Here is a 23,695-nt window from a genome sequence, read left to right on the forward strand (position 1 = left end):
GATTTTCAAGTCTTACTATTTAAGAAGTACATTTTGTTAAGCTACAGCCACCACAGATAATGATAATCCTTGATGATGGATCTGGGCAAAGTAAACTGAAAACCTTCTGGAAGGGAATTAGCATTCTAGATGCCATCCAAGAAGAGCATTCGTGATCATGGGGAAAAGGTCAAAATATCAAAAGTAACAAGAGTTACAGAAGTTGATTCCAGTCCGTGGAGATGACTTTAAGGGGTTCAAGACTTCAGTGGAAGAAGTAACTACAGATGTGCTAGAAACAGCACAAGAACCAGAACTGGAAGTGCGGCCTGAAGATGTAACTGAATTACTGTAATCTCATGATAAAATTTTAACAGATGAGGGGCGGCTGGGTGGCTCAGTCAGTTAGGTGTTCAACTCTTGATTTCAGCTCAGGTCATGATCTCACTGTTCGTGGGTTCGAGCCCTGTGTCAGGCTCTATGCTGACAGCTCAGAGTCTGTAGCCTGCTTCAGATTCTGTGTCTCCCTCCTTCTCTCTGTCCCTCCCCTGCCTGCACTGTCTCTCTCTCTCTCAATAAACAAAGATTTAAAAAAACATTTAAAAAAAAAAAAAAAAAGATTCTCTCCCCCTCTGCCCTTCCCCAGCTCGCTCGCTCGCTCTCTCACTCTCTCTCTAAGAAAAAAAAACTTTAACAGATGAAGAGTTGATTCTTTTAAATGAGCAAAGTGGTTACTTGAGATGGAATTTACTCCTGGTGAAGATGCTGTGAAGATTGTTGGAATGACAACGAAGTTTGTTTATCAACTATCAACTTACCAACTTAGTAAAGCAGTGGCAGGCAGGGCTTGAGAGGACTGACTCCACAATTTTGAAACACATTCTACTGCAAATTAAATATTACCAAACAGCATCACATGCTACAGAGAAATCATCCATGAAAGGAAGAGTCAATCAATGTTAAGAAATTGCTACAGCCACCTCAACCTTCAGCAACCATCAGCTGCTTGCACTGGACTCTGTGCTGACAGATTGAAGCATGGAGCCTGCTTCGGATTCTGGGTCTCCCTCTCTCTGCCCCTCCCCCACTCGTGCTCTGTCTCTCAAAAATAAATTTAAAAAATGTTAATAAAAAAATTTTTAATACTAAAACATATACATCAAAAGTTAAAAATATATGAGCTCCTGGGGTGCCTGGGTGGCTTAGTTAGTTGAGCATACAACTTCGGCTCAAGTCATGATCCCAGTGTAGTGAGATCAAGCCCCACGTTGGGACTCTGCACTCAGCAAAGAGCCTGCTTGGGATTCTCTCCCTCCTCCCCTCTCCCGTACTCACATGCGCTTGCACGCTCTTCCTCCCCCCACCCCCACCCCCCAAATAAAAAAGAGTTCTTAAGAATGCTAAAAAAACCCTCCTATTTGGGGTGCCTGGATGGCTCAGTTGGTTACACGTCCAACTTCGGCTTGGGTCATGATCTTGCAGTTCTTGAGTTTGAGCCCCACATCAGGCTCTGTGCTGACAGCTCGGAGACTAGAGCCTGCTTTAGATTCTGTGTCTCCCTCTCTCTGTGTTCATGCCCTGCCTGTGCTCTGACTCTGTCTTTCAAAAATAAACAAACATTAAAAAAAATTTTTTTTTAAACTCATATTCACAGTCATGTTCAAAAGCCAGGAAACGAGTCACTTTGAAAACTTGCAAATAAACACAGAATCAAACATTAATCTTGCCCTTCTTTTATAAACTGTACCTCAGATAACCATAGAGTTGGTAACAGCAAGTTTCTTTTTACAGAACTATTTCAAGAATGCATAACAAGAGTACCATCATTTTGCAATCCTGAACAAATGAATCTAATCAATGAACAAAGTCTACTAAAAATCACAAAAATAGAGGCAACCAGACACTGCAAACCTCCTGATGAAAAGTATATACTACTACCTTTAAAACTGTTTTAAGGGAAGAAAAAACCTAATCTGTTAAGCTTCTAAATTTACTGATTTACAGGAAATACAAGAGACAAAAGAACATGTTAAACATCACCCTGGAGCTATAATCAGCAAAACTCACACTGGGTAGCTATAAGACAATCTGATTTAAAGTTTTTATTTATTTAAGAAGTGGGGAGGGGGACAGAGAATCCGAAGCAGGCTCTGTGCTGACAATAGAGAGCCCAATGCTGTGGGTTCAGGAACTGTGAGATCATGACCTGAGCCAAAGTTGATGTTTAACTGACTAAGCCACCCAGGCACCCCGGAAAACCAAAGATTTTAAAAGATCTTTAATGAGGGCCAATTGAACAAATGTTTATTTTATTGGATCCTAATTCAAACCCACGTGTTATATGAGATTTTTTAGAAGAGGCAAACAGGAAATTTGAGTGTTAACTGGATATTACATTTAGAAATTATTATGCTTTTTTTTTTTTAAAGATATGACAGTGGCATTATGGTTTGGTTTAAATTAATATATAAATAAAATTATGTATGAGACAAGTTTTAAAACCGAAGAATGGGGGCGCCTAGGTGGCTCAGTTGGTAGGGTGTCCAACTCTTGATTTCAGCTCAGGTCATGCATGATGCCACAGTTCGTGGCACCTATCACCTCGTCAGGCTCTGGACTGACAGTGAGAAGCCTGCTTGGGGTCCTCGCTCTCCCTCTCTTTCTGCTCCTCCCCCACGTGTGCTCTCTCTCTCTCTCTCTCTCAAAATAAATTAAAAAAAAAAAAAAAAAAAAAAAGCCTGAAACAAGATTAGTCATGACTTAAAATAAGGATGATAGATTTGGGAAGATTATATTATACTGTTCTACTCTTGCGCTTGAGATTATCTTTAATAAAACTCTTGGTGTAAGTTTCATTCACTTAATAAATTTTAAAATCTATTTTATATCACATATTAAAAATAAACTTGAAATTTTAATACAATTTTTAAATTATATTTACAGAAACTCTAGATCTTAAAGAACACGATACAAAATACTTTTTTTAAATTTTTACTTATATAATCTCTACACCCCACATGGGGCTCAAACTCACAACCCCAAGATCAAGAATCACATGTTCCCCAACTGAGTCAGCCAGGCACCCGAAGGCATAAAATATTTTTATAGCATCAGTATTTTTAACCCAAAAACAAAAGTGAAATATTCAGAAACGTTAAGCTGAGAATTTAAAAAAATTAGTGTATTTTTTTCTATTTTACTTATATAATTTCTTTCACATAACGACAATGATTACCTTTATGGTTTTTTGTTTGTTTTTGAGAGAGAGAGCACACAAGCAGGGCAGTGGTAGAGAGGGAGGGGGAGATGGAATCCCAAGCAGGCCCCACATAGTCAGCACAGAGCCCAACATGGGGTTCGATTTCATGAAGTGTGAAATCAGGACCAAGAGTCCAACCTTAACCAACTAAGCCACCCACGCGTCCCAACAATGATGAATTTAAAGGAAAGAACTACAAGGGTTAATCTTTAAAGAATATCATACATCCTGACTGATGAGACAAACTCCAATCCTGTTTTCTCATCTATAAAATGGTAGTACTAGTTAGTTTACACATCTAGTGAACCCATATATCTAATAAATTCAATGAACAATCCTTTATCCGCTTGTCCCCAGGAGAAACAACAAAGGGAAAACAATCCTAGTCAAGCTATTAAGGCTGCTCAGACTAAGCCACAACACAGCAAGTGTAAAATATACTAAGCATCCAAGAATACAATAAGCCTTTACCAATCACCAAAAGCAATCAAGAACCAAAAATTAGAATGCTGCTTCCACATCAGTTCTAAATTACTAATCATTCTGAAATAACAGAAGGAGGCTGTCTGTAAAGATACTATTTAAGTTTATCAATTTTGAGAGAGCGTACGCAAGCAGGGAAGGGGCAGAGGGAGAGAGGCACTCCCTGCAAAAATACTATTGAAGACACAAAATTTACTTGTCTGAGAAAAATTTGTAGACATTGTGAAAACCTCAGTCATTAGGCCAACCATTCTAACATTTATCTTCAAAATTAATTAGTGGGGCACCTAGCTGGCTCATTCTGGTGGAGCCTGCGACTCCTGATCTCAAGGTTGTGAGTTTGAGCCCCACAATCTTTTAAGGGGCACCAGGGTGGCTCAGTCGGCTGACTGTCCAACTCTTGATTTCTGTTCAGGTCATGATCTCACCGTCAGGAGACTGAGCCCCATGTCTGGCTCCACGATGGACATGGAGCCTGCTTAAGATTCTTCCTCTCTGCCCACCCCCACTGCTCCCTCTCTCAAAAGAAAAGAAAAGAAAAGAAAAGAAAAGAAAAGAAAAGAAAAGAAAAGAGAAAAAAGAAAAGAGAAAATATCCCCACTTGCACTGTCTCTCTCTCAAAATAAACAAACAAACAAAGGAGGAGGAGCACCTGGGTGGGTCAGTTGGATGAGTTTCAGCCTCTTGTTTTAGGCTCAGGTCAAGATCTCAAAGTTGGGTGAATTCTGTCGGACTCTGCGCTGGCATCACAGAGCCTGCTTGGGATCCTCCGTCTCCCTCTCTCTCTCTCCGCCCTTCCCCCACTCCTGCTGTCTCTCTCTCAAAATACATAAACTTAAAAAAATAAATAAAATGAATTTTGTTTTTTTAATTTTTTAAATTAACTTTTTAAAGACAGAGAGACAGAGTGTGAGTGGGTAAGGGGCAGAAAGAGAGGGAGACACAATCCAAAGCAGGATCCAGGCTCTGAGCTATCAACACAGAGCCTGACATGGGGCTCAAACCCACAAACCGTGAGATCATGAGCTGAGCCAAAGTCGGACACTTAACCAACTGAGCCACCCAGACGCTCCAATAAAATGAATTTTAAAAAATAATCTAATCTTCTTAAAAAAACCAATCACTAAATAATTTATTCCTTCTTTCATCCCGATTGCATTTATAGGTATAAAGATAAAAACTAGAGAATAGTTCCACAACTCAAGGTCTTGAGAGTAGGCAAGATAATCAAACCAATTATAGTATAGTATTAAGCTGACCAGTTCAGGCAGAGCCTTGCTGGGGTGAAGTGACACACTGCACCATCAGATTCCCTACTTCAAGGAAGTTGCACTCACGCTGGCAGTCAGGTCCCTCAGAGTTTGTCTCGGCTGCATGGGACAGCTCTGCCTAAGGTTAGCTCTCATATATTAAGAGATAACATAAGGGATATAAAGGTCTGGCCATCTGGGCACACCGTGGGACAACTTTGAGATCTGTTCCCAAACTTCCCACACAGTTTGCCAACATTTCCACCACAGTTCTCCTTCTGCCCAATTCTGTTTCCAATTGGTCTCCCTCCACTACAGGTGTAGAAACCTTGTAAGTAACTTGCATTCCAAACTACCTCTTACGTGCTTCCAGAGAAGAGCAACACAGGCCAAGCCTAGGAGTCTGAGTTTCTAACTGGATAGGACAGAGACAGACTAAGGATTTTAAAACAACAAAGAGACCACAGCTATACATTTTACAAAGGTCACACTGAGAACACAGTGAAAGATATTTTAGAGTAGGGGCTGTCTGGGACAGCCAAACTTTGAACTAGAAGACCTTCCAATCCAGTCTAATTATCTCCTACTTCTTTGTCTTCCATGCAGAATGAGATCCATCATAGGAATGTTGTGGATTCAAATCACATTTGCCACCCTTTTCAGGGAAAGTACCAGTGGGCAAAATAATAATGTCTTTGAAACTCCGTGTAAAGAGAGTAATACCTACCCTGCATGACTATGAGGAGAAGGTGAAAACTGACATAAAATCACATCAAAAATAATACCTGCACCATTACAAGTGTTTGAACAGTTGCTAGGAAGAAATGGTAACAGAACGGAGTATGCACAAACAACGAGTGAACTGACATAATGCTTACCATTTTTAACACAACACCGTAAGATCAATGTTGTTTCACGTAATAATCTCACTGCTACTGATAGACGATTGGGTTATTTCCAGCATGGCTATTGCAATACATGTTTTTTGATGAACATGCACTTGAGTTTGTTTTATTGTATACATAGAAGTGAACTGCTGGGTCATAAATGATATGTTCAGTACCTTAAAAAGAGGCTTCTGAGATGTTACCATTTTTCTTGATCTGCATGGTTATGCAGATTTATATTCATTTTATGAATATTCGTCTACTTTTCTTTAATTTTTTAAAAAATTTAAATTTACTTATTTTGAGAGAGTACACCAGTGGGGAAGGGACAGAGAGAGAAAGAGACAGAGAGAATCACAAGGAGGCTTCACACCACTAGTGCAAGGCCAATGCGAGGCCTGAACTCAAAAACCTTGAAATCACGCTCTGAGCCAAAGCTAGATGCTTAACCAACTTAGCCACTGAGGTACCCCTGTGTCTTTTTTTTTTCTTAAGTTTATTTATTACGAGAGAGAGTGTGCAAGCAGGGGAGCGGCAGAGAGAGAATCTCAAGCAGGCTCCACACGGTCAGTGCAGAGCACAACACAGGGCTCAATCTCAGATGCTTGGCTCGATCTCACTAACCATGAGATCTTGACCTGGGCCGTTATCAAGAGCGGGACCCTTAACCGGCTAAGCCATCCAGGCACCCCTCATCTGCATATTTATGATTTGTGAACCGCTCTGTATATACATATTACTTCAATAAAAAGTTGACTAGGGACACCTGGGTGGCTCAATCTAGTATCCGACTTCAGCTCAAGTCATGATCTTACAGTTTGTGAGTTCGAGCCCCACATCAAATCACAAGAGAATCTCTCCTCTATGCCCTTCTCCCATTGGAGCTTTCTCTAAGTAAACTTTTAAAAAATGACTAAAAAAATAAATAACACATGGTACACAGCAGATGCTTAAATAGTAGTTCCATCAAATTCTTAGGTCACAGACCAGCACAGCTTTCAGAATTTATCCTAAAGAATTAATCCAAATAAAGGAAAAAAGGGGTTAAGTCTTCACTGACGAAGTGTTATTAGATTGGATTCTTCAAAGATGAGAATTTCAGGATTTAGAATGACATAAAGGGTCCTGAAACTCAGACTGAGAAGCTTGAATTTTGTTCTGTACTAGAAGGACCTGTGAAGGTATTAGAAAAATGAACTTAAGCACCGTTAATTCATCAAAGTAGCATCAAATGCATTAAGTCCTGTAAGCATACAAATGTGCTGGTATTTCAATGTACTACATACACTGAAATACTACATGAAAAGAAAAAAAAGCAAATAGGAACGGAGTAATTCCAAGAACTGAGCTTTCCATTAGAAAACTAAGTAGAAGGGGTGCCTGGGTGGTTCAGTCGGTTAAGCGTCCGACTTCGGTTCAGGTCATGATCTCATGGTTCGTGGGTTTGAGCCCTGTGTCAAGCTCTGTGCTGAAAGCTCAGAGCCTGGAGCCTGCTTCAGATTCTGTGTCTCCCTCTCTCTCTGCCCCTCCTCCACTCAGGCTCTGTTTCTGTCTCAAAAATAAATAAACATAAAAAAAATTGAAAGGGGAAAAAAAAACAAAACTAAGTAGAAGAGTTGCCCAAGCTTGAATTTCTAAGAATTTATCCTACAAATCAACTAACACACACGTAAAAAACAATCTTATAACAGCATTGTCGATAGGATGGATACACACACACACACACACACACACACACACACACACACCAAACCTATATGTACCTCAATAGTGAAATAAATTACAATTCATCAATACGATGGTTTCCTATACAGCCTTTTAAAAGGATGAAGAAACTTTTCATGTTTGGATTAAGAAATAATTTCTAAAAGAGACTGGTAAATTAAAAAAAAAAAACCAAGATGTAGAACACTATCATACACCACCATATAAAAAAGGATGAGAAGTATTTTACTATTTTCTTTTTCACTTTTTTTTGATGTTTATTTATTTTTGAGAGGGAGACAGAGTGTGGAAGGGGCAGAGAAGAGGGAGACACAGAATCTGAAGCAGGCTCCAAGCTCTGAGTTGTCGGCACAGAGCCCAACACGGAGCTTGAACCCACGGACCACAAGATCATGACCTGAGCTAAAGTCGGACGTTTAACTGACTGAGCCACACAGGTGCCCTTATATTAATCTACTTTAAAAACAAACAAACCACAATTTCTACACACACACTCCAAAAACAAAAGAGAAAAAAGTTTCCACATCCAACTCTTAATTCTTAGATTTAGCTCAAATAATTAGGCACCTACTTCATTTACAAACTTGTACTAGTGTACTACTTAACTTATATAATAACTGTAATTTATTATGCAGAGGAGAATTAGCATTTTTAAAAATAATGCTTACGACAGGAACCATATTAGGTGCTCCACTTATTGCATTTAATCCTAACAAGGATGTCAGGCAGATTTTATTTTTATTCTTATTTTGCAGGTGAGGAAAATAAGGTTCAGAGAAGTTACCTATTGTCACACAACTAGTATGTTTTATTTTAACAATATATACAATTCTAAGTATAGTGCCATTTGATTTATTGATGTGAAGGGGGTACCATCATTGAAACAAAGGTATACTATATAACTTTCAAAAAGATTGAATGAAATGCTCTAGAAGTCAAACCTGTACTTGAAAACAATAGCTTTTTAAAATCGGTGGTCAAAGGCAAAACCTGGGCGGGGGGGAGAGGGGCAAAGAATTTGAAATGACATTTCTCCAAAGATACACAAATAAGCACATGAAAGATGTTCGACATCATCTATATTACCAAAATGAGATACCTGTTTACACTCCCTATAATGGGAATAGTGTTAGTAAAGAGGAGGGAAAATTGGAACCCTTCTACATTGCTTGTAGAACTGAAAAGTGGTCCAGTGCTCTAGAAAATAGTCTGGCAGTTCTTCAGATATTTAGAGTTACCACATGACCTAGAAATTCCATTATTTAGTATATACTAAATATTTAAAACAGGGGCACCTGGATGGTTCAGTCAGTTAAGCATCCAACTCTTGGTTTCGGCTCAGGTCATGATCTCATGGTTTCAGGAGTTCGGGCCCCACATCATCCTCCAAGCTGACAGCGCAGAGCCTGCTTGGGATTCTCTCTCTCCTCTCCTCTCATCCTGACCCTTCCAGACTCACGCTGTCTCTCTCTCTCTCTCTCTCTCAAAATATATAAACTTACAAAAAAATTAGAAACAAATATCCACCCAAAAACTGAAAGCCAACACTACTCAAAAGCCACAAAATGGAAACAAATTTAAATATATTCGATGGATGGATGAACAAAATGAGGACTATTCATAGAATTGACTATTGTTCATTATTATAAATAATATTAACACAGTATTATTATTATTCATAAAAAGGAATGAAGTACTGACACTGGCTCCAACATGGATGAAACTTGAAAGTACTGTGATAAGTGAAAGAAGGCAGACACAAAAGGCCACATCTGGTAAGACTGCATTTATATGAAATGTCCAGAAAGGCAAATCCATAAAAGCAGAAAGATTAGTGCTTGCCAGCGGCTGGAGAGAGGAGGAAATGGAAGAGCAACTGCTCACAGTGTCAAGCATTTCTTTCAAAGATGAAGAAGATATTTTCAAAGATGGTGATAATTAAGTAATTTTGTGAATTACTGGAAACTACCAAATGGCACATTTTAAAAGGGTGAGTTTTACATTTTGTAAAGTATACCTCAATTTCAAACTGTAGCTAGAAAAGATGGGGAGTAGGCCAAAATATTTCATAAGTTGTATAGAAAAATTAAAATCTGTGACTCCTCAAAAAAAGGACTGGGATAAATCTCTTTTATGTATTAAAGCTGCGGAGAACCTTCTTTCCACTACATACTCATTCCTTTACTGGTACTTGTTTTCTAAGTTTACTTACATGCTGTATTTCCTGCTGGCTGGCTCGGTAGTTTTTCTTGGTTAAATTGTCCACCAGGTAGCTGATTTGAGACAAGGCCAGCGAGAGCGAGTCAAGATTCATTGCTGGTTGGGGCGGAAGCAGGCGGCCGAGCCCGGCGCAAAATCACCATTATTCCCCTTTAGTCACCTCAGAGGCAGGTTAATGCTTTCTTTGTAATTAGCCTATATCTGATGTCTGTGCAGTGTCTTCAGTTCTTCTTTACCAGGGGTATTACTCTGTTCTGAAACATGGCACCTGTGTTATAAAAAAAAAAAAAAAAGAAAACACTTCAGATTTTCAAATAGTTTTTTTGTTTTTTACATTTATTTATTTTTGAGAGACAGAGACAGACAGAGTGTGAGCAGGGGAGGGGCAGAGAGAGAGAGGGAGACACAGAATCCAAAGCAGGCTCCAGGCTCTGAGCTGCCAGCACAGAGCCCGACGCGGGGCTCAAACCCACAAACGGTGAGATCATGACCTGAGATCATGACCCAAAGTTGGACGCTTAACCGACTGAGCCACCCACAGGTGCCCCCAAATTAGTTTTTATTTTTAGGGAAAAAGGAGTTAAACAACCATCATCGCTCCATCTTAATACCTGAAATACCACTAAGGACTTAGGAAAAACAAAATTAAAATGTCTCAAACACTATTTATAGACAATGCCAAGTTTGAAACTTAGGGCCAATAGAAAAAGAAACCCCCCCCCCCCAAAAGTTTGTTTAGCGAGACAACCTATAATATCTGAGATTTCTATTTTATCTACTTCAAAATGATTATTTATACTATACCCTTAGGAACAGCAGGAGCGTACTTAAAATTAGGATAGATGGAAAGGAACACTCATCTGACATTTTCAGTCTCTCTTCCCACACTATCTACAACCTATTTACAAGACCCCATTTATTAACTTTACTCCTTATAGACTGCTACAGAATCAGATGGTTTGGTCTTAAAGTTGTACCTTAGGATCTATGTTTTAGGTATTTGAATGGTTGTCTTAAAGGCAAATAAGGACTCCATAACCCAAATTCCTTCTCACAGTGTTGAAAATTTTATTAGGAAAATTTAGAAAGGAAAGCCCAAAGCAGCAGGATAGCTAAAATCACAGGATGCTTATCAGTTTAATTCCAACCACAAGCTGAGTCAGAGGAACTATTCTGTATGACAAAAACAAAAAACAAAAAACACATAAGCTTCTTTTAATATTTATTTTGAAAGAGAGTGTGCAAGCAGGGGAGGGAGAGAGGGAGAGAGAATTCTGAGCATGCTCCACACTGGCAGCACAGAGCCCAACACAGAGCTCTATCTCAAACTGAGATTTTGACCTGAGGCAAAATCAAGAGTCAAGACACTTAACTGACTGAACCACCCAGCTGCCCCCACACATTCTTCTTAAGCATTCACCAAGTACTGCTGCTGAAATACAAAAATCTTTCAATACAAGGAGCTGAACTTATGCAAAGCTTCATGTTCTATAAAATCGGCTCATAATTTCATTACAATCAGAACTCACCAGGTAAGATATAGAGAATTCACAAAGATTAGGGGCGCTGGGTGGCTCAGTCTGTTAAGCGTCCAACTCTTGATTTCGGCTCAGGTCATGATCTCACCATTCACTTCAGTTGGTGAGTTCAAGCCCCACATGGTGCCCCACATTGGGCTCCACCCTAACAGCCCAGAGCCTGTTTGGGATTCTCTCTCTTCCTCTCTCTCAGCCCCTCCCCTACTTGTGTGCTCTCTTCCTCCCTCTCAAAATAATAAACATTTTTTTTAAAAGGCTGATACAAAGGAACAGAATAACTTTACCACAGAACAGATACTATGGCAGCCTGTTTTTTTTTTTAAGTGTTTTAATGTTTATTTATTTACAGAGACAGAGAGCAGGGGAGGGGCAGAGAGAAAAGGAGAGAGAAAATCCCAAGCAGGCTAAGTGCTGTCAACAGAGCACCACACAGGGCTTGATCTCGTCAAGTGTGAGATCATGGCCTGAGTTGAAATCAAGAGCTGGACGTCTAAGTGACTGAGCCACCCAGGCACCCCAGCCTGTTTCAGTTATTATTTTACCCATGGGACAGCACAAATTTTATTTTACTTATGATATGGTACAGCAAAACAAATACTGAATGACCTTCTCAGAATTCCTCTAATAAAACTGAGGTTTTGGTACTTTGACTACACCATCTCTTCTGATAAAAGCCTCATGGTAAAGGGTACAACTTTTTCACGTTAACATCTAAAGACTGCTATACAATAAAACACTGGTGTAATCCAAGTTTCAAAAACCCAATCTTCATTATATGAACAAGTTAATGCATTTATGACCGATTCCAAGCCCTTAGATTAGAATGACAGCATAATTTATTAACCAAACCAAAACACTTCTGAAAGTAAAGGGTGTAACCAGTTAAACCAGACAACAGGTGTAAACCAAGACATGTGATCACCCTAGCTGGCAAAAATCTTTAAAAAAAAAAAAAAAGAAAAAAAACCTGACCCGTCCCTCCAAACATTACTTTGTTTCTAAAATGTACTTTCACTCGTCTCTCCTTCTCAGTCTCTTTTGCTGACTCCTCCTCCTTGAACACTACAAATTGTTTCTTGTGCATCCAATCTAAGGAATACCAAGCACTGTGGATTACAGTTAATCTTCTAAGTGTTAACATAAAAGAATACCCATGACACTGAGTGAAAAGCTTCGGAACTATGAACAGCAAGATTGCATCTTTTAAATAAAGACATCTACGTTCCTATGTGCAGAGAATGCAGAGAAAATAAGGCCTTAACCATAGTGGTTACAGACAGGATTTCACTTAAAATTCCATTTACAAAGAGACCCCGAGGGGTGCCTAGGTGGCACAGTCAGTTAAGCGTCCAACTCTTGGTCTGGGCTCAAGTCATGATCTCACAGTTCATGAGTTCAGGTCCTGCATCAGTCTCTGTGCTGACAGCACGGGAAGCTGCTTGGGATTCTGTCTCTCCCCTCTGCCCCTCCCCAGTTTGTGCGCTCGCTCTCACTCTCTTAAAAAAAAAAAGTTTAAGTCCTAAATAAAGAGTCCTTCTAGAAATCTACAGACCTTCATACATACAACATGTACAGTATTATTCAGTGCAGCAATAGCTGTCATAGCAAAGGAATGGCTAGGAGTTGGTGACCGAATAAATATCTTGGACAATGTATATAGTATTCTAGCCTTTAAACTCTGATTTCTAGGGGCACCTGGGTGGCTCAGTCAGTTAGGCATCTGACTTCAGCTCAGGTCATGATCAGGTTTGTGAGTTTGAGCCCCATGTCAGGCTCTGTGCTGGCAGCTTAGAGCCCGCTTCAGATTCTGTCTCTCCCTCTCTCTGCCTCTACCCCACTCGCACTGTCTTTCTCACACACAAAATAATAGTAATAAACATTAAAAAAAATTTTTTTAATAAGAAAATAAACTGTTATTTCTATATATGCTACTTTTTGCTTCTAATATGTGGACATATATAGAGTTGGCTTTTTGCAAAAAATATACAGGAAAGATAAGCCACAAACTAATCAAAATGGTTACCCATAAGGAGTGAGAAAAGGGTAGAAGGCATACAAATCAGACTGAAAACTCAGCAAGTATACCTTTTTGTACGTTTTTGACTTTTGAATCACGTGATTATCTTCCACGTTTGAAATTTAATTAAGAAAAAAACTACAATCAGGGGCGCCTCAGTCTGGTTAAGCATCCGACTTCAGCTTAGGTCACAATTTCAGTTTGTGAGTTCAAGACCCACTCCGCGACTCAGTGCTGACAGCTCGGAGCCTGGAGCCTGCTTCTGTGTCTCCTCCTCTCTGTCCCTCCCCTGCTCTCACTCTCTCTCTCTCTCAAAAATAAATAAACATTAAAAAAAAATTTTCCTGAGGAAAAAACACAACCAAATACAAACAGAAATAAACCTGAGTGTCAAACTGATTACATAAGACACAATGAAAACAAATTATTTCAAATAATTACTGAACACAGATGCTGTACATCCTTGATGGACAATGCAGAGTGGTGTGTGGGTATGTGTGTATTATTTCTTATTTGAAGGGGTGGGGGGAGAGGCAAGTATCTTAAGTTGGGTCCATGCTCAGCACAGAGCCTGACGCAGGGCTCTATCCCACAACCCTGGGATCATAACCTGAGCCAAAACCAAGAGTTGAACACTCAACCAACTGAACCACCAAAGTACCCCTATTTTTTAGGACCAAAAGAAATCAAAGAAATTTGACTCATGTTTACTGTTAGCAAGAGTATTTCATTAAAAAGTTTAAACTTTGGGTACCTGGGTGGCTCAGTTAGTTGACTTCAGCTCAGGTCATGATCTCCCAGTTCATGGATTCAAGCCCCACGTCAGGATCTGCGCTGATGGTGCAAAGCCTGCTTGGGATTCTATGTCTCCCTCTTTTCTCTGACTTTCCCCCACTCACTCACTCACTCTCTCTCTAAAATAAGTAAATAAACATTTTTTTTTTTTTTTTTTTAAAGTTTACAGGGTGCCTGGATAGCTCAGTCAGTTAAGTGTCCTACTTTGGTTCAGGTCATGATCTCACAGTTAATGGGTTCAAGCCCCATATCGGGCTCTGTGCGGACAGCCTGTTGAGCCTGGAGCTTGCTTCAGATTCTGTGTCTCCCTCTCTCTCTGCCCCTCCTCCCTCCTCCACTCACAGTGTCCCTCTCTCTATCTCTCTCCCTCCCTCTTGAAGATAAACATTAAAAACATTTTAATAAAAAAGTTTAAACTATTTTTACATTATTGGGCAAAGCAAATAACAGGAATCCAAATTCAGTGCAAAAAAATGTGGTAAACATAAAAGTTTAAAGGCCGTGGGGCACCTGGATGGCTCAGTAGATTAAGCGTCCAACTTTGGCCTAGGTTACGATCTCACCATTCCTGAGTTCGAGCCCTGAGTTAGGCTCTGCGCTGAAAGCTCACAGCCTGGAGCCTGTATCAGATTGTGTCTCCCTCTATCTCTCTCTCTCTGCCCCTCCACTGCTCATGCTCTGTCTTTCTCTCAAAAATAAATAAACATTTAAAACAAAAAAAATCAATAAAATAGGCAAACTTAAAAAAAAAAAGCTTAAAGGCCTGAAATACTATATTTCAAATGGAATTATCAGAAGAAGCGCTTTTTAAAAATCATCATTTCCTAATGGAGTTTAATGAAGGCCCTAGAGTATACAATGGAAACTACAAGACAGTGTTGAAAAAAAAATTAAAGATGACACAAACAAGTGGAAGGACACTGTGTTCATGGATTAGAAGAGTTAATACTCTTAGACTGCCCATGCCACCCAAAGCCACCTAGACTCAACACAAACCCTATGAAAGTCCCAATGGCATTTTTCACATAAATAGGAAAAAAAAAAAAAAAAAAAAGTCCTAAAATTGGTATGGAACCATAAAAGACCCTCAAGAGCCAAACAATCATGAGAAAGAACAAAAAAACCAGAGGCATCACAGTTCTTGATTTTCAACTATACTACAAACCTACAGTAATTAGAACAGTATAGCATAAAAATAGACACAAAGATGAAAAGAACAGAGAGCCTAGAACTAAACCCTTGTATATACAGCTTACTAATATCTGATAAGGGGGACAAGAACAACCAATGGGGAAAGGACAGTCTCTTCAACAAATGCTGCTGGGAAAACTGGAAAGCTACATGCAAAAAAATGGAAGTGGACCTCTATCTTACACACTCACAAAAATTAACTCAAAATGGATTAAAGACTTAAACAGAAGACCTGATACCACAAAGAAAACATACAAAATAAGCTCTTCAGTGCTGATCTTGGCAATGATGTTTTTGGATATCACACCAAAAAGCACAAACAACAAAAGAAAAAGAATCAACAAATGCGACATCAAAATTAAAAGCTTCTGCACAACAAAACAAACAACAAAATGAAAAGGCAACCTACAAAATTAGAGAGAACATTTGCAAAACATGTACCAGATAAAGGGTTAACATAAGATCTCATACAGGGACACCTGAGTAACTCAGTTGGTTGGGATTCCTTCCAACTCTTGATCTAGGCTCAGGTCCCGATCTCACAGTTTCCAAGTTTGATCTCTGCCCTACGCTCTGTGCTGATGGCTTAGAGCCTGTTTGGGATTGTCTCTCCTTCCCTCTGCCCCTTATCAGCTGTGCATTCTCTTTCTCTCTCTCTCTCAAAATAAACTTCAAAAATAAAAATTCAAACAACTCAGTAAAGATATTAAAAAAGTACAAACGATCCAATTAAAAAATAAGCAGAGGAAGTGAACATTTTCCCAAGGATGACATCAAAATAGCGAACAGGTATCTGCAAAGGTGGCTCAACATCACTACTCATCAGAGAAAAGCATATCAAAATCAGAATAAAATATCATCTCACACCATTAAGAACAGCTAGCGACAAGAAGAGATAAGTGCTGGAGAGGATATGGAGAAAAGGGAACTCTTGTGAACTGCTGGTGGGATTGTAAAGTGATTCCACCACTATGGAGAACAGTATGAAAATTCCTCAAAATATTAATAAGAGGCACCTGGATAGCTCAGTTAGTTCAGTGTCCAAATCTTGATTTTGGTTCAGGTCCTGATCCCAGGGTTGTGAGATGGAGACCTGCGCATGGAACCTGTTTAAGATTCTCACCCACCCCTCCCTCTCCCCTTCCCCCACTGTGTGAGTGTGCTCTCTCGTGTGCAAAATTTAAAAAATAAAATAAAAAAACAAAACAAAAACTTATACAAGATATTGAGGCAGGGGCACCTGGGTGGCTCAGTCGGCTAAGCGTCTGACTTCAGCTCAGGTCATGATCTCATGGTTTCGAGCCCACGTCAGGCTCTGTGCTGACAACTCAGAGCCTGGAGCCTGGAGCCTGCTTCAGATTCTGTGTCTCCCCTTCTCTCTGCCCCTCCCATGTTCATACTCTGTCTCTGTTTCTCAATAATAAATAAATGTTTAAAAATTTTAAATAAATAAAAGATATTGAGGCAAAGTTTTTTAATTAATTGGATATTATAAAAGTACTTAATAATTTTAGGTGTACTTTGGCTATGCAAGAATGTCTTAATTTGCAGGAGATGCATGCTCAAGTATTTGAGATAAAACAGTTCAGTATAAATATATGAATAGAGATGGGAAAAATGGGTGAAGGGGAGTGGATGTACAGGATTCCAGTTACAGAATAAATCACAAAAATGAAAGGTATATCATAGAGAATATAGTCAGTGGTATGGCAATAATGTTGTATAATGACAGATGGTAGCAACACTTGTGGTGAGCACAGAATAACATATGGTGTTGTCAAATCACTATGTTGTGCACCTGAAACTGATGTAACGGTGTGTCAACTGTACTCCAATAAAAATATATATATATGAACAGAGAAAATAATTATGGTAAGATGTTAATTGCTGAATCTAGGAAGAAGTTACTGGCTGTTCACTGTACTATTAATTTCTCTGTACATGTGATTTTCTTTTCTTTCTTAAAGACTTTACTTTGAGACATGATAGAAAAAATAAGGAACACTGCATGAATTTGTGTGTCATCCTCGTGCAGGGGCCGTGTTAATCTTCTCTGTATCGTATCAAGTCTAGTGTATGTGCTGCTGTAGGAAGCACAGGTGAAATTTTTAATAAAACTGGGGGTGATGATACGGCACCTGGGTGGCTGAGTCAGGTTAAGCATCCAACTTCAGCTCAGGTCGTGATCTCAGGGTTCATGAGTTCAAGCCCTGCATTGACCTTTCTGCTGTCACCACAGAACCCGCTTCAGATTCTCTGTCCCCCTCTGTCTCTGCCCCTCCCCGGCTTGTTCTCTCTCTCAAAATAAATATTTTTTTTTTTTTTAAATGGGGATGATGGGGTGCCTGGGTGGCTCAGTCAGTTAAGTGTCTGACTCTTGATTTTGACTCAGGTCATGATCTCTCTCCCACTTCAGGCTGCACGCTGACAGTGCAGAGCCTACTTGGGATTCTCTTTCTCTTTCTCTCTGCCCCCCCCCCCCCGCCCCGCTTCCCTGTTCAGTGCTCTCTCAAAATAAATAAACTGTTATAAAAAAAAAAAAAACAAAAAAACCAAGTTACTCTTTAAAAAAAAAAAAAATAGCGGCGCATGGGTGGCTCAGTCGGTTAAGCATCCGACTTCGGCTCAGGTCACGATCTCACGGTCCGTGAGATCGAGCCCCGCGTCAGGCTCTGTGCTGACAGCTCAGAGCCTGGAGCCTGCTTCAGATTCTGTGTCTCCCTCTCTCTCTGACCCTCCCCCGTTCATGCTCTGTCTCTCTCTGTCTCAAAAATAAACAAACATTAAAAAAAAAAAATTTTAATAATTCTAAATCTTTGAATGACTCTAAAAATGTTTTTAAATGTATCAACTTTATTCACGCAAATGAGATCTCTCTTTGACGGTGACTGTCAATAATGTGAAGATTCAAATGTTATGTAGGCTTTGAAGCATAAACACCAACATAAATCTGATTGCAGAAACAAGCTCAAATTCATTAAGCTTTGAAAATATTTTTTTAACTTTATTTATTTTGAGAGAAAGAGCAAGCAAGCAAGGGAGGGGCAGAGAAAGAGGGAGAGAGAATCACAAACAGGTCCCCCCCTGCCAGCACAGAGCCCGACTCTGGGCCCGAACTGATGAACCTTAAGATTATAACCTAAACTGAAATCAAGAGTCAGACATTTAACTGAATGAGCCACCCAAGTGCCCCTAAAATACTTTTAATGGAAAAACTATTATCGTTCCTTATGAGGATTATATAAAATGTCCAAAATGATCTCCTTCCAGTTTATTCCAATATACTTTATAAATATCTTCATTTGCTAAAGATGGCACTCTTATTAATTCAAACACTTGAGCCTAACTTTATGCCATGGACATAGCTTAGGTGCTATATATATACCACAAGGGGCTTAATGGAATAAATACAGATTTTTACACTAAAACAATTATGGAAAAAAAAAATGTGCATAAGAACTGGCAGATGAAGGGCACCTGGATGTCTTAGTCAGAAGAACGTATGACTTTTGATCTTGGGGTTACGTGTTCCAGACCCACATTGGGTGTAGAGATTACTTAAAACACACACACACACACACACACACACACACACACACACACACACACCCCTGAGGCACCTGGGTGGCTCAGTTAGTTAAGTGTCCAACTCTTGATTTCAGCTCAGGTCACAATCTCATGGCCTTTTTTTTTTTTTTTAAACATTTATTCAACTTTGAGAGACAGAAACAGCGTGAGTGGGGAAGGAGCAGAGAGAGAGAGAGACACACACAGAATCTGAAGCAGGCTCCAGGACCTGAGCTGTCAGCAACAGAGCCCGATGCAGGGCTTGAACCCATGGACCACAGGATCATGACCTGAGCTGAAGTTGGACACTTAACCAACTGAGCCACCCAGGCACCCCATGATCTCATGGCTCTTGAGTTTGAGCCCTGCATCAGGCTCTGTGCTGACAGCTCACAGCCTGGAGCCTGCTTCAGATCTGGGTCTCCCTCTCTCTCTGCCCCTCCCCCGCTCGTGCTCGGTTGGTCTCTCTCTCTCTCAAAAATAAATATTGAAAAAAGAAATAGGGGCGCCTGGGTGGCTCAAACGGTTAAGCCGCCGACTTCGGCTCAGGTCATGATCTCGCGGTCCGTGAGTTCAAGCCCTGCGTCGGGCTCTGTGCTGACAGCTCAGAGCCTGGAGCCTGTTTCAGATTCTGTGTCTCCCTCTCTCTGACCCTCCCCCGTTCATGCTCTGTCTCTGTCTCAAAAATAAATAAACGTTAAAAAAGAAATAAAAAACCGCTGACTCCTAAGCACCACCCTACATCAAGATAATCAAAATCCTCAAGGAAAGAGTACAGGGGCACCTGAGTGGCTTAGTGAGTTACCGGCTCAGGTCATCATCTCACAGTTTGTGGGTTTGAGCCCCACATCAGACTCTGTGCTGACAGCTAGGAGGCTGGAGCCTGCTTTGGATTCTGTGTGTCTCTCTCAAAAATAAAATAAACATTAAAAAAATAAAAAGAATACAGAACAACATTGTATTTTAAACATACTCTGCAGGCGATTCTTATGCATTTTAAAAGTTGAGAACCACTAAACTTACTAATAGCTTTGGGAAACGTTTTTAGAAAGTTTACCAAACTTTAATGCAATCTCTACTAAGTGACAAGGAAAGCCCTTCACATCTATTCCTTTTTCTCCCCTCAACTTCTACCAGTTCGGCCAAAGACATCTCTGTAAAGGCAATTTGGTCTCCCACTGCACTGACTGATGCTAGCAATCTTGGTAGTATGACCTAACTTGCTCTAGGATTAAATATCAACAGGTACTTTAAGAAGCCAAATAGGCCTGGGGCATCTGGGTGGCTCAGTGGGTTAAGGGTCTGACTCCCGCTCAGGTCAAAAATCTCAGGGTTTGTGGGTTCAAGCCCTATGTCAGGCTCTGTACTGGACACCATGGAGTCTGAAGCCTGCTTCAAATTGTGCCTCCCTCTCTCTCTGCCCCTCCCCCATTCACGCTCTGTCTTTCTCAAAAACAAACATTAAAAAAAGAAGCCACTGGGGCGCCTGGGTGGCTCAGTCGGTTAAGTGTCCGACTTCGGCTCAGGTCACGATCTCGCGGTCCGTGAGTTCGAGCCCCCATCGGGCTCTGGGCTGATGGCTCAGAGCCTGGAGCCTGCTTCCGATTCTGTGTCTCCCTCTCTCTGCGCCCCTCCCCCGTTCATGCTCTGTCTCTCTCTGTCTCAAAAATAAATAAAACGTTAAAAAAAAAAAATTAAAAAAAAAAAAAAAAAAAAGAAGCCACTATCAACAACAGCCAAAGTATGGAAAGAGCCCAAATGTCCATCGATGGATGAATGGATAAAGATGTGGTATATATATACAATGGAGTATTACTCGGCAATCAAAAAGAATGAAATCTTGCCATTTGCAACTATGTGGATGGAACAAGAGGGTATTATGCTAAGTGAAATTAGTCAGAGAAAGACAAATATCATATGACTTCATTCATATGAGGACTTTAGGATACAAAACAGATGAACATAAGGGAAGGGAAGTAAAAATAATATAAAAACAGGGAGGGGGACAAAACATAAGAGACTCTTAAATATGGAGAACAAACTGAGGGTTAGTGCAGGGGTTGTAGGAGGGGGGATGGGCTAAATGGGTAAGGGGCATTAAGGAATCTACTGAAATCACTGTTTCACTATATGCTAATTAATTTGGATGTAAATTTTAAAAAATTAAACATAAAATTAAAGAGAGACAGAGACAACATGAGTGGGGGAGGGGCAGAGGGAGGAGAGAGAATCCCAAGCAGGCTCCACGCTGTTAGTACAGAGCCCAGCGCAGGGCTTGAACTCACAAAACCATGAGACCATGACCTGAACTGAAACCAAGAGTCAGATGCTTAACTGTCTGACTCACCCAGGCACCCCTAATTTTATCTAATTTTAATTAATCTTAGTATAAATTTAAATAGCCTCATGTGGATAGTGGTTACCATACTGGCCAATGTTGCAAACTCCTAATGACCCATATAAATCGGGGAAGGTATCTTATTCTAGCATTCAGAAACAACCAATACCAATTTTCCCAGATGCCCCACTTTCCCCCTTGGTTTCCTTAAAAGGGAGAGCTCATTATTTTCTATTAGGACTTTATAACCAACAAAATCACTGACTCAAAATACTCATCCCAATTTATTTTTTAAATTAAAATTTTTTTTTTTATTTTAGAGAGTAAGCACACACACAAGGGGAGGGGCAGAAAGGGGGAGAGAGGGAATCTCAAGCAGCCTTTAAGCTCAGCACAGAGCTCAACGTGGGATGCCATCCCACAACCCTGGGCTCATGACCTGAGCCAAAATCATGAGTCAAAGCTCAACTGACTGAGCCACCCATGTGCCCCTACTTATTTTTAATTGAAGTGTTTTTATTTTATGTACAATGAGTTGCATTAAGGTAGGTATCCTGGGTATCTGCAGTTAAGGGAGGTATCTTGGATGACCCATTCAAGGAAGTTCACTTAATGTAACTTAATGAAGCCTATATCCTTCACGGACTGACGGAAATACTGGCAGCACATACTGAGAGTGCATTTCTGGGTCAGACCCTGCTGGTTCCAAAAATGCAGCAAGAATGAGACCCCTGGCCAAATTTCCTCAGATGGCTCCAGTACAGCTGTTGGTGACCCATTTTGCTCTCTCAGATGCAATGAGGCAAAAGGCCACAACAATCTTTAATACTCCTCCAAGAGGCAGAGATTCTAGATTTATAGTACACAGTTCCAATCCATTCATCCAAAATGGTTTACTTATTAAATTCTTAAATATAATTACTATGTACAAAATAGGATAACTTATCCCAGTACAATCACAACACTTAAACAGAATTGTTCTAAGCATTTTATGTATATTAGTTTATTTAAACCTGGTAACTCTTTGAGGAAGGTATTATCCCAAGTTTATAGCTGAAGAATAGTTTAAATGTCAACTGCTAATAGAATTTTAAAGACAGTATTTAACAGAACTTTAAAGAATTGGGCAGTAGAGGTAAGAGGATTTAAAAATGAACAAAAATCCTTGTATTGCACCTTCAAAATCATTAAGAGTCTAAATAAGTGTTTTAATACCAAGTCCCAAAACAAACAGTTCCTGATAGGAGTATCTCCAACCTTTAGGATGAATAGTAAGAGTTTTAGACCACTTAATCCCCAATTCTGTACTGAATACTCAGGAATCATCCCCCCCCCCCCACCAAATCATCTTTAATCCATTCCTTTTTCATCCAGGAAATGAACAACTCTTTAAAAACGTATCAAGTGAAAAAGGCCTAAATATCCCCCTAAAAGTGCAATGGTTAAGTAAATCATAAAAAGGAATACTATCTATTGGGAGGAAAGCAAGTTTCAGAACAGCATTGTGTATATATATGTCCTTATATGTAGAGTATCCAGAATGATACAAAAATAACTATCTGAAAAATTAGATGAAAGGAGGTAAGAAGGGAATTGAACTTTTTTTCCCTACTGAAATACAAATGTAATTTTCAAAGACAAAATATTAGGCCAACAAAATTTTGCATATTCCAATTTTGCATATTCTCTATACAAAATCCCTTTTGATGGAGACCATTCACCTCACTTACTGAACAGAAAAGAGTTAACATAGAAGGCCTGCGACTGCTATCCTTAGAAAGACATGCCAGGTTGGCCCGTGGCTAGTGTGAGAACCTGGATTTGGGGAAAACTAATCCCCATTCCAAGAGCTAATAAGAGTGGCTCACTGTGACTAAACTGTACCAAAAAATGTGGTTCATGTTTAACACCTACCTTCCCTCCAAGAACCTGGAATTTTAATGGGTGACAGGCAGAAGGTGCCTATAACAATCCTAGGCACTGTGTCTCTAAGGAGCTTCGCTGCTGGGCAACATTTTGCACATATGTGTTGTCACAATTCCTTGTTGAAGGAATTAAGTGTGTCTGATGTGACTCTACTGGGAAAGGCACTGGGAGAGGTTCAGCTTGGAAGCATGAGTCCAGTTTCCTCAGACTTCACCTCATATGCCTTTTCCCTTTGCTGATTATGCTTTGTATCCTTTTGCTGTAATAAATCACGGTCCTAAATACAATCCCCACACACTAACCCTGACAGTGGCCAAAATGAAATGTCTTCTGGAGGTAACTAAGACCCATTTTGTGGCTTTCTTCTCTTTTATGTATAGAACCCATCTCAGACTTCTAGATTTTATCATAAAGATGATCCTAGAAGCTACATGAATTGGTTTAAGTATATTTTAGGGAATAAGGGAGTAGGAGAGACCAGGTAGATGCTTACCAAATCTGTTTCCTCTCCCTGGCTAAA

At 39.9% G+C, this 23,695-nt stretch overlaps 1 protein-coding gene and 1 non-coding gene across 9 annotated transcripts in view; both read right to left on the bottom strand.

Moving 5' to 3' along the window:
- CNOT1 (CCR4-NOT transcription complex subunit 1) overlaps positions 1-23,695 on the bottom strand; it is a 101,663-nt gene that overhangs the window by 65,326 nt on the left and 12,642 nt on the right. For all 8 annotated transcript variants that reach the window (XM_042919770.1, XM_042919774.1, XM_042919771.1 and 5 more), the window contains exon 2: positions 9,796-10,071. In XM_042919770.1, coding sequence (XP_042775704.1) covers positions 9,796-9,897 — 102 coding nt within the window. In that variant the 5' untranslated portion in view covers positions 9,898-10,071. The remainder of the gene's footprint in view (positions 1-9,795; positions 10,072-23,695) is intronic.
- Positions 17,335-17,441, bottom strand: LOC122209265. Its single transcript, XR_006197537.1, has one exon. It is a non-coding gene; the product is annotated as a U6 spliceosomal RNA (small nuclear RNA).

Source organism: Panthera leo, chromosome E2 (assembly GCF_018350215.1).
Source record: "Panthera leo isolate Ple1 chromosome E2, P.leo_Ple1_pat1.1, whole genome shotgun sequence".
NCBI classification, from domain to species: domain Eukaryota; kingdom Metazoa; phylum Chordata; class Mammalia; order Carnivora; family Felidae; genus Panthera; species Panthera leo.